This window comes from Lontra canadensis, unplaced genomic scaffold (genome assembly GCF_010015895.1).
Source record: "Lontra canadensis isolate GAN:19392208 unplaced genomic scaffold, GSC_riverotter_1.0 scaffold97, whole genome shotgun sequence".
NCBI classification, from domain to species: domain Eukaryota; kingdom Metazoa; phylum Chordata; class Mammalia; order Carnivora; family Mustelidae; genus Lontra; species Lontra canadensis.
Genome location: NW_022631091.1, coordinates 149,230 through 161,405, shown reverse-complemented (window position 1 = coordinate 161,405; position 12,176 = coordinate 149,230). Strand labels below are relative to the sequence as shown.

The following is a 12,176-nucleotide window of genomic DNA, read 5'->3' as shown; positions in this document are numbered from 1 at the left end:
AACATCTGAAGACATTTTTGTTGGTCACAACTGGGGTAGGAGCAGGGGGTTACCTCCTGACATCTACTGCGTGGAGGACAGGGATGCAATTTAACATCTTCCATACACAAGACAGCCCCCACAACAAAGAATTACCCATCCTAAATGTCATTAGGACTGAGACTGAGAAACCTTAGCATAAGTAAAGATTTCTTAAGTTACAAAAAACACAAACCATTAAAAAAAAAGATAGAATTTTGTCAAAATTTAAAAGTATCTGTTGATCAAAGTACATATTTTAAAAATGAAAAGGCAAGCCAAAGACCGGGAAAAAATATTCACAGTACACATTACACAGACATAAAGGACTTGTACTCAGAACACATACAGAGCTCTTAAAACTTGTTAAGATGATCCCTCCCCAAAAGAATTGGGGAGGCGGGTGACAAAAGACTGGTTTTAATAGGCATTACTGAAGGCTGTCCAAATGGTCAATAAACACATGAAAAGATAGTCAACATCATGAGTCAGGAATATGAAAATTAAGACCACACTGAGATACCACTACAAACCCACTAGAATGGCTAAAATTAAAAAGACTGATAAGACCAAGTGTTGACAAGGACAGAGAACTGAAACTCTCATATAACGCTGGTGGGAATGCAAAATGGACAATGGACAATGCAAAACGAATAGTCAGACACTCCCACATATCTACTTAAGAAAAAAAGGAAAGTCTATGCAAAATCTTGTGTGCAAATACTCAACAGCTTTTTATTTATAACAGCCAAAAGCTAGTTTAACACCTAGACTATTTTTAGATCAAAGAGAAAATCAAAACTAAAATGACATTATTTAAAACTAACAAAAATAACTGGAGAAGGGTGTGCATGGTTGCTGTCTCCCTAGGGAGGGCAATCGTGGCCAGCACAGTCTTCTGGGATTTCAACACCATGCCATTCCATTCGTGGTGGCTCCAATTTCAGCTCTGGCCCCACCCAACTGTCCCTCTGCTTAAGAAATTATTGAGGCATAAATGAATCCTATGTCACCCTGCCAGGATTAAAGATGAGGAGACACTATCGGTATAATTTCAGGCTTCTGTCCCTCAATGGTCACGAGTCAGCTATGAGGAAGACACAAAGGACCCATAGGTATACCCAATCTCAGCCACTTCCACCTTCTCATACACCGTCAATGACCAATGAGGGTATTACCAAGAGATAGATCCCCACAACTGGGGTGGTGGGGGGGGGGGGAGAAAAAAAGAAAAAGAATGTTACCTCCAAAGTAATGAGCTACTTTCTGCCACTAAGTCCCCATTCTGAGACCCTAATGAATCCTCTGACCAGCACGATACAGTTTTACATGCTGAGGTCAAAATAAAGACGAGAACATATGAATTATTTTTCTCAACCCCATCTTTCAAAACTCCTTCTACGAAACACTGATAAAAGATGTGAAATCCCTCCAAGAATTCGTTTCCTAGGAATTCGTCAGGATGCTGTTCTAAAAATTAATGCATGAGATCTAATGTACCCATAATTAACAACCTTGGGCTTCTACACACACTTATTGTTGCAAGAAATTGCACACACAAATGGATGTGGTCCAGGTTTAACATGTGGCCCAAATTAAGCATATAAGCATTGTTCCTTCAGAAAAATTGCAGGAAAAAAAAAATCTCCTTAGAGACAGCAACCAAACCAACCTCAACTCCCAGCTGGCTTCATTATTCTCTTGTTCTCAATATAATAAAAACTTTCCAGCATTTGTACCCAAACAACTGGGGGGAAACTTGTTCTGAATAAATTATAAAGTACTTTACTTAAATCAAGCAGCCCAATGCATTATTTTATAACTAGTGTAAACTGTTAGGACCCCTTAGGATGTTAACACCTAAACAAAATGGAAACTCATCTACCATATATGTTGTAAAATGGTAGTTTCCAAAGTGTAAGTCACACAGTGATGAGTAAGGCTACAGACGAGCAGAGAGCATGTTGGTCACTTTTGGTGACTTGATGATGACTTTGCATGGCCTGGCTTCTGCCCTCCCACCACTTGCTTTCACTGTTCCAGCCCCACTGACCTCCAGACATTCCTCAGCAGCACTAACACTCCTCCTTCCCCGGGACCTCTGTCCATGCCAGACCCACAGCCAGTCACACTGGCCTCAGGAAACACGTTCTTTCCACTAGCACACCACCTCCCAAAACAGCTGAGTGATGAAGAATCCACCAACTTTTTTCTCCAGCTCAGGGCTCACCTGGCACAGCAATCATCTCGAGTCTTAGAAAACATTCAACTAAGGCGCTCTAAGAAGCGGCATGTGAAGCACTCAGTAGAGGCCCATGCCTTTGGGAAAATTGCCTTTCTTGCCCCTGCTTTTCAATGCACAACCCACAGAGACCTGTTCTCTCCTCCATGAGCACAAATGCTGCTCCAATAGTTCTCCACTGTTTCCCTCACCCCTCCCAGTAACTAACTGCACCAGGAACCACACCCCTGCCACCTCCTTACCCCAGAAGACAGCAGGCCCACAGCTGGCCCTCAGCTTTGCCCTCACCCAGGGGCCTCGCCAGGTGACCTGCTGGCAGCCCTGAAGCCTATTCAACTTCCCTCCTCTTCCCTCCCTGCGATTCTAAGGGATCGCAGATGACAAGTATCCTTTTTGGTTCTAGAGAACTGGGTAAGAGAGAAGTTGCTTCCTGGGACCCAACTCTTTTATTGACAGACAATGACAATTTACTAGCAGGGCGCTAGTTAAAGCTGTACAGTGTCTGGGCACTACAAACTGTGGCATGGATGACGGGTTTCTGGTGACTGCCCTAGATGCCAAACCACAACGAACAAGAGAATTTTCGGTGGAAAAAAGTATGTTCTGTGTTACAAACAAGCAATTTACAAATATTTGGGATGTGATCCTTGTGTCTACTGCGATGTCTACCTGGGGCCTGCTGCCGTTTGACGAAGCTACACAAAAAGTAACACTTGTACAGTCTGCTTTTCATACTTCTGGGGGGGATCTGGGTGGGTCATTCACATTTCAGACAAATGGACTCCCAGAGACAGAATAAAAAGACAGCTTAACACAACCCGCTTTAGTGATACTAAGTAGAACTTTTCATACTGGATTTAAAAAATTATCAGCTTGCATTCCTGTTCTCCAAATATAAGCTAGAGTTAAGGAATTTTAGCCAGCGTTATCTCATAAAAGTACACACAGATTTTTTATACTCCCCCCCAAAAAAATGTCTTAACAAGCATTTAAGCCAAGGTATTCACTTAAAACAGGAAAAAATAGGAAGAATTTCATTTGGCGGCATATTAAGTTTAAAATTGAGATTATGCACAGCTCTGGAGAAGTCTCAACACAAAACCGCAGAGCAGTAACAGACACGGAAAAGAAATGTGTCCAAGCCCACCCCTGAATGGATGGGGAGATTTGCTGTCCTAAGGAAATCTGGAAGAAAAAGCAAACACTCCAACTTTAAAGATATTCTAAGACCGCAGAGGACACATTTGTCCCACTAACAATGCATATCACCCTGGAACACTCTCTAGCATTTGCAAAGTTGAAGATACAAAGGCCATTTCCTACTGGACCCAGAAGCCATGTTCCACTCGAAAAGGAGGTTAACAAATGCAGATTCAAATTCAAGTCGCTTTGAGGACTCACTTTCGGTGAAACTAAGGCACCCCCCAACCCTCTATCAGCCACTTACATGTTTCTGCAACCAAAACCAACTTTAACCTTAACTATTAAAAAATAAATTCCAATTTGCTAACAGGACCAAGACTTCAAGACCACTAGCCCAGTTACTTTCTTCCCAACAGGACTGGTCGCAGCAGCCATTATTCCAAAACCTCCTCCTTTAAATGTTAGCTGCAGCTTGACCTGACAGAAGTCGACCCCCTTTTCCGTGTACCACGCTCATTACTGTGTAATATGTATCTTAGAGCAGCCAACTAACCTATTAACTAATGTGCAGTAAACACTCCAGTCTGCCTTCCTCCCCTCTCCCCAAAAAGGGAAAAGAAATAAAGAACGTGGACCTTGCAAAGAATTTCTTTTGTGAGCTCAGTCTCACTCTCCATAGAACAGTGTTATCTGCGAGTTCTAAACTCAGGGGTACAAATTAGACCATGTCTGATACAAGGGAAAACTAAGAATCCCTTAAACCCCACCACAAACTCAAAGTTCAGCTCAAAGCAGGCTCAACTTCATTCTGAGATATAACTTGGAAGCACCAGTTCACTGGTCTTTCCAAACTCTTCGCCCTGCTTCCTTCCACCAAAGTTTAAAAATAAATAAATAAATAAAAGTTGGTTTCTCCATCATCCTAAATAGTCCACAAAAGGTTGGTCAGAAAATTCTCCTAACTGGCAGTTCCCCAGCCCCGGGACTCCCATCCTCGCCCGCATAGGACACTACCAGCCCTCGATGGGACTGGCGATTATACAATCATGATTCCCAGAGCAAAAGGCTCCACTAGAATAATCCACCCTGGAGACAATGACATCATGTGAGCAACTAGACAGGAAGTTAGGCTCGGAGATGTGAAGGGTAAAGTCTTGAAAGCCAATACAGGATGACCACCCTCCAGTCCCTTGATCCAAAAAAAAAAAAAAAAAAAAAGTCAGTCACCTTCTGCAGAAAAGCTACTTTAATGAGAAAAGGAAAAACCTACATGGAGGAAATCAATTAGCAAATGAAACCACCCCCCCCTCCAACTCTAAGGCCATTCGTGCGGTATCCTTCCACACTAAGGGCCCTCTCCAAAGACCAGCTGGTGAACTTTGAGGAAAACGTGGAGTGGGAACAAAGCGAAGCTGTAGTTCCTGCGTCCTCCAACTTTCGCAGGCGCTCCGCTGTGAGAGGGCAAGAGCTGGGCGGAGGGCGCCCGCAGTGTGACACCCGGCTGGGTCCGGGCGGCCGGCTGCTCACACACAAAGACGCCCCGGACTTAGTGACAGCCACAAGTGGCTAGGCAGCGGCCCCCCGGGCCAGCGCCAGGACGGCCAGTACCCCGCGCCCCCCGCCCGCGCGCGCACGACCCCTCGGTCTCTCATCCCTCGCCACTATGCGGGCAACTTTCCCTCGGGGCCAGGGGAACCCAAACCCAGAAAAAAGGCGACTCGGGAAGCCCAGCCTCTCCCCAGAGCGCCCCCGCCCCCCACCCAGCCCAGCTGCGCGCCCCGGGCACCGCGAGCAAAGCCTGCGCCCCGGCGGGCCACCCACCTGCACAGCTCGGGGAACTCGGCGCCCTGGGCCAGCGCGGATCCCGGGGCCCAGACGAGCAGCAGGAGCTGCAGCAGCAGGAGGGAGCGCAGCGGGCGGCCGGCGGGCGCGGGCCCTAGGTGGGCGCCCCGGCCGACGGCGGCCCCCATCGCGCCCGGCCCGGACTGCGCGGCGAGCGCGGGGCTAGCGGCGCGCGGCTGCCGGGGGCCGCGGCCGGGACATGGTCGTGCAGCCAGGGCGGAGGCTGAGCTGGAGGCGAAGAGGTGGCGAGGGGCACGAGAGGAGCGGGAGCGGTGCAGGAGCCCGAGGGGCGCGCGGCTCGACTGGGCTCGGCGGCGGCGACGGCGGCGGCGGCGGCGGCGGCGGCAGCAGCAGCAGCAGCAGCAGCAGCAGCGGCCCCGGAACAGCGTCACGTGATCGCGCTTGGCCCCGCCCCCTCCCCCGCCCCGCTCACATGACTCCCTTGTTCAGGTGATCCCCGCCCGCCCAGGCTCCGCCCAGGCCCGGTCACGTGAGCGCGGCACGCGCGGGCCAGGAAGCGGCGCGGCGGGGAGCGGGGCGCAGGTGCGTGGCCCGGGCCTGAGTCCCCGCGGCTGCTGTCGGCGGGGACCGACCCCGGCCTCGCTTTCTTCCTGCGCACGCTTTGCGTCGCGGTGTGGGAGCGTCCCAACTTCGAGTTACCGTACCTCAACCCGGACCCACCGCCGGGGAGGGAGAATAAGGGGGTCCGACTTGGTGCCGAGCCGTGAGTGCCATCACGCAGCGGCGTCGCCTCGGAGCCTTGAGGAGTGGGAACTCACTTTCCCTGCTCTGCGGAGTCAGCGCTGGAGCCCTGCACGGGGGTCCCGCGTTCGCCCAGCACAACCTCTCACAACCTTCCCTGGGAGTATTTCCCAAGTCTGGGCTTCCCACGTTAGGGAGGCAGGACGAATACGGGGCCGGGGAGTATGAAGGAGGCAAAGGCGTGACTGCGAAGTGAGTGCCACCCAGCAGGGCTTCGGGCTTCCTTAATTCCTCTATTCAAATACTCTGTTGAACCCACACTTTGTGAACGGCTCTGAGCTACGCACTGTGTGAAAGTAAAAAGAAATCTGAAGTGTTGAGCTCAAAAAAATTTACCTTCTCTAAGAGCAAATAAAAAGATACAGACTAACCCCAGCGGTGCCAGCTCATCTTTTCTTTAATGTTTTTCCGTGCCAAACCCTACTGGCTAGCACTTAAGCATGAATCTGGAAACCACGAGATTGGACCCTTGTTATAAATGAGGAACACACTCAGAGACGTTAAGTGACTGATCCAAAAGCACTTTAAGATGTGGCAAAGCTGGGATGCAAATACGTACACGTAATCATGACCCAATAGAGGCTAACATTTCTTGAGCGGGTAATGGTGTGCAAAGTAGCATTCTGGTGCTTTCATTTAGCTCATTTAATCCTAACACGACCTTATTAAAAAAAAAAAGTACCTTTATTGCACCTATTTCACAGATAAGGAAACTGAGGAGAGAGATTAAATAACTTGCCAGTCATGCAGCTAGTAAGAAGCCTGGGTTTGAGCCAAGTCAGACAGTGCCAGAGTCTGGCTTAGTCACCATGCTATTGAAAGAGTAATATAACCCAAGAAGAGAAAGCACTGTAGTGGCTCAGGGGGAGAGCTCAGATGTCCAACTGTGGGCATCTAGAAAGGGTTCATATTTTGCAACTCCTCTATTATAATTGATACAGGCAAAGATCTTCAAGGGATACTAAAACCATCAGGTAAAAAGCTGTTACAGCTAGAGAATATTCATTTTGTCTCAAAGTATCACCCTCAAAGTGTATTTCCCTAGTAAAGGAGAAATATATCTTCACACGGGAAAGATCTGCTAGAAACACCTTAATCAAGTGATTAGGATTACTATCACCAACATTTGGAAAAAATAATGTTTTCTGCCTCCTAAAGTGATGTAATGAAAAGTACTGCTAAAGGTAATGTTGAAAAGAGCATAATTATGACTCAGATGCAGATGTAAAATGAACATGTATTAAAGATATTATTTAACTCATTAATTAACATGAGAATCAGTAGCATGTTACAACTGGCTCAAAGGGGAATCCAAAGAGAGAGTCCAACACACTTATAAGCAGTCAGGAACGCTGAAGTTGCCCAATAGATGAAGGATTGGTCAATATCTATAAGTCAAAAATCAATTGCATATTCAATGGACACAATTTGCATTTCTAAAGACAAGAATCATAGATATTATCAACAGTATTCAACAATCTCTCAAGTTTTAAAATAGCTCAAAGGCAATGAAAGGCACAAAGCCCCATAGAATCAGATACCCCAGCAGGGGCCATTAGATGGTGCCTAGTCTTCCACTGAGGTTGCTCGATATTATTTTTGGTCTGTTTCAAAGTCTCCCATAATTTTCCCCTACAGTACACAATATCACTTACATGATATTCTTATCAAGATGTTTAATTTAAATCTAATCAGAATAAAACAATTAAACCCATATTGTGGAGCATTCTACAAGAAAACTGAATACACAATTTAAAAAAAAATGTCAATGCTCAGGGCACCTGGGTCCTCAATCGAGCATCCGATTTTTGGTTTCAGTTCAGGTCATGATCTCAGGGTCATGGGATCGAGCCCAGAATTGGGCTCTGTTCTCCCTGTGGAATCTGCTTGAGATTGTCCCTCTTCCTCTCTCTCTGCCCCTCCCTCTGCTCATGCTATAAACAAGCAAACAAACAAATAAATGAATAAATAAAACTTTTTTTTTTTAAGATGTCAATGGTCTGTAAGGCACCCCCCTCCAAAAAAGCAGAAGTACTCTCCCAAGTTGGGGATATGAACAACACACTGAGGACCAAATCTGGCTAGAGAGCTCCTTTGTAAATAAAGTTTTATCGGAATATAGCCATACCCATTTGTTTATGTATTGTCTGTGGCTGTTCTTCCTATAATTGTAGTGAGTGTTTGCAACAGAGCCCACAAAACCTATTCTACCACCTGGCCTTCTACAGAAAAAGTTTTCAAATCCCTGTTCTGGATCAGTGGTTCACAAAAGTGTGGTCCTTGGGCCAGCAGCTTTGACACAGCTTTCCTTTGTTAGAAATGCCAATCCATGGGTCCCACTCTGACCCATTGACTCAAAATCTTCAGTGATGAGCCCCAGAAAATTGTTTTAATAAGCTCTCCAGCAGATTTTCACATACACAAAGGTTTGAGGATCACTGTCCTGACTTAAAGGAGACTAAAAAGGCAAGACAACAAAATGCAATGTGTGACCCTTAGTTGGAGACTGGACCCCAAAAAAGGAAGACATGAGGGACATTTGGGGTAATTGGAAAAACTTGAATATAAACTGTGTATCAGAAACTCTAACGTCAAATGGCATAGGCATAACTCTCCTGTATTTTGCTTAAATTTTGCAACAAACCTTTTAGAAAATACAAACTCCAAGATGGTAGCTCAAGACCCCATGTTATGGGTTGAATTATGTGCCCTGAAAGCATATGTTGAAGTCTTAACTGCCATCACTCCAGAATGTGACCTTATTTAAAAATATAATCCTTGTAGATATAGATAGTTGGGTGGGCTCAATCCAATCTTCTCAGACTGGTGTCCTCATAAGAAGTGGAGTAGAGACACAGAGACACACAGGGGGAGACAGACACATAAGGATGGAGGAGTGAAGCATCTACAAGTGAAAGACACCAGGAATGGGAGGCAACATCAGAAGCTGGGAGAAAGGCAAGGAAAGAGTCATCCCCTAGCACCTTCGGAGAGAGCAGGCCCTGTGGACACCTTGATTTTGGACTTCCAGCTGGCAGAACTGTGAAACAGCACATTCCTGTTGGTTCAGTTTGTGGTACTGTGTGTTAGAAACAAGAAACAAGACAGAAACAATTCCAAAATGGAATCACTTATGCTAAGCTCCATGACATGGGACTGAGACATAACTTAATTATAATTTCAACCTCTCCCAGAAAGGGAATCTTAAACCAGTCAATCAGGAATCAGCTGGTCAGCCTTGGCAAGGTCATCTGCTTGACTGACCACCCGCCATCTCCTGAAGGAAAGTGACCTCTCCATAACCAATCTACTTTTTTCTAGTGTGACTTGCTTCTCGTTAACTCCCCCTGTGCTACTGTAACAGCTCCCGCCACCTTCTGTCTGTAAGAGTCTTCCATTTTGTACAGCAACTCAGAGTTCCTTTCTATCACTAAAATAGAGGCTTCCCAATTCATGAATTGTTGACTAAAGCTAATGATATCTTTCAAAATTCATCAGCTGAGTTTTGCTTTTTTTAAAAATTGTCACCGCAGTCCTAGAACTCAAATACACCTCGCAGCTTATAGGACAGATTCAAGCCTGGAATCCAGGTGTTCCAACCACTACACCCACGTAAAGGCTCAATCTTTTTGCGCCTGACACTTGATCTGGTTTTGGAAATACAAGTTCAAGTGACAGACTACAGACATACGTATGTTGCTGCTGCGGATATCCCTGCTTGGTGTCTAAAATAATAGTAGCTGCAGGTAAATGAGTGTGGGTGCCTCTTTGGGACACAAACCAGAAGCTATCAAACTGATGGTGCTCAGATATCTCTCTGAAACTCAGGCAGGTGTGTGCAGCAAAATTCCAGAAACTTTTTTGTATCCGGGGAGAGCAAAATTCTACTAAAAGACCCTCAAGTCACACTGTCATTTCTATTGAGCAAAATTCTACTAAAAGACCCTCAAGTCACACTGTCATGTCTATTGGGTATTTCTTGATCCCTGCAACAATAAACGAAGTAATGTTGTCCCAAGGGTAAAAACTGAATAGTAAATAGTATTATCAAATCAATGTTAAATTTCAGGGGGTGGAGATAATGATATTGTCATTTTGGAGGTGAACGTCCTTGTTCTTCCGTGATACTTGCTGAACATAAAGTATCATGATGTCAGCAACTTTCAAGTGGTTCCAAAAAGAAAGGATACATGTAAAGAGAGAAAACAGATGTCAGGGTCCCTAGATAGCTCAGTCAGCTGAGCACCTGACTCTTGGTTTCAGCTCACACCCTGATCTCAGGGCTGTAAAATTGAACCTCGTGTCGGACTCTGAGCTGGATATGGAGCCTGCTTGAGATTCTTTCTCTCCCTCTCCCTCTGCCCCTCCCCCATATCTATCTATCTATCTATCTATCTCTCAAAAAAAAAGGAGATGTCAAAAATATTAACAGTTGCTACATGTAGGTGAAGAGTATATCAGTGCTCTATACTATTATTTTGGTTTTCCTGGAAGCTTGACATTTTTCAAACATGAGATGGGAAAGATCAGAGAAAGATGGCTTCTGAGATGAGCCTGGAAGGAAGGTGGATGGGAGGGAGGAAATATAGCGAAAAGACACTGCAGACGGGAAAACAGCAAAAGTAAGGCACAGGTAGAAAAAGACAGAAGCTGTATAATGAGCAAGGCCTTTTGCTTGAGTGAAAGCACATAAGAACAGAGAGAAACTACTCTGGCCAATGTTCGTGCTAAATCCTGGCCTTAGAAAATAGAATCCTTCTCTCAAGTAGTCCATGGCATAGTAGGGAAGATCATCCATTTTAATGTAAGTTTGAAAAAATTTTATTGGGGTCAGCTCCTACAGGATTTTAAATTGTCACTTAAGAAATGTAGATTCAATTGGATATTAAGTGAGGAACAATAGTAGCTGACAAAAGCAATACCTATTGAAGACTCGCTCTGGGCCAAAAACTGTTTCGTACTATATAATTTACTCTTCATAGCATACCTAGGAGATAAATACTTTTATTACCTTCATTTAAAAGATGAGAAATTCAGGCATAAAAAAATTAAATACCTTGCCCAGGGTCGTGCAATTAGTGAGAGACAGAACTTTGACATGAGTTGTCTGATCTGGTACAAAAGTCCGTGATTTTAACTCAGAAACGTCCTCCTCATTGAGAAAGAGATGCTCACAGTTACCTCTTGAGGAAAATCCATCTGGTTTCAGGGTGCACTGGAAATGGCTTCTGTAAAGGTATCAAAGTCAAGGTGACAAAAGAGACCATGGAAAGCCTTTTGTCCTTCCCCACGAACAGGTTAACACCCTGGCCAAGAGTAGAACTCAGGGCTTGTCACTATCCGGGGCACCTAGGTTCGTTGTGACTACCCAGAGGGAGAGGGAATGGGGAGAGAAGTGTGAGGCAGGTAAGGTTGCTGCGTTCCTGTAGGCATTCTCTTCTGGGCAAAGCCCACGTTTCACTGAAGAGCCTGGACACGTGGCATCCCAGACAGTCTTAAAACCAGATTGATGGGACGTCTCCTGGGGCTTCTGCAAAATGTTTTCCTTTTCAATAAAAAGTGAGGCAAAGAGGCAAATGAAATAAGATGAAATCAGAGAGGGAGACAAACCACAAGAGACTCTTAACTGTAGGAAACAGACTGAGGGTTGCTGGAGGGTGGGGTGGGGGGGATGGGATAAGAGGGTGATGGGCGGGGCGCCTGGGTGGCTCAGTGGGTTAAAGCCTCTGCCTTTGGCTCAGGTCGTGATCTCAGGGCCCTGGGATCGAGCCCCACATGAGGCTCTCTGCTCGCAGGAGCCTGCTTCCCTCTCTCTCTCTCCCTGCCTGCCTTTCTGCCCACTTCTGGTCTCTGTCAAATAAATAAATAAAAAAAAAATCTTTAAAAATAAAAAAAAAAAAGAGGGTGATGGGCATAAGGCGAGCACGTGATATAATGAGCACTGGCGAATTACTGAACTCTATATCTAAAACTAATGATACACAGTATGTTAAGTACTTGAGTTTAAATAAAATAAATAAACAAGGAAAAAAAAGTGACGCAAAAGAGGAAATTCACCCCGCCTTTTTTTTTTTTTTTTTTTTTTTTTTTTTGGTGGTGGACAGAGTGCTCTCTACGTAAAACAGCTGTAGGTGATTCAGCCCCTTGCAACTGTGAGGGAAGATATGGC

The 12,176-nt window shown here is 45.5% G+C and overlaps 1 protein-coding gene across 1 annotated transcript in view; it reads right to left on the bottom strand.

Annotated features, from left to right (window-relative positions):
- IGF2R (insulin like growth factor 2 receptor) overlaps positions 1–5,554 on the bottom strand; it is a 94,610-nt gene extending 89,056 nt beyond the window's left edge. The window contains exon 1 of the mRNA XM_032837241.1: positions 5,225–5,554. Coding sequence (XP_032693132.1) covers positions 5,225–5,373 — 149 coding nt within the window. The 5' untranslated portion in view covers positions 5,374–5,554. The remainder of the gene's footprint in view (positions 1–5,224) is intronic.
- Between the last annotated feature and the right edge of the window lie 6,622 nt (positions 5,555–12,176).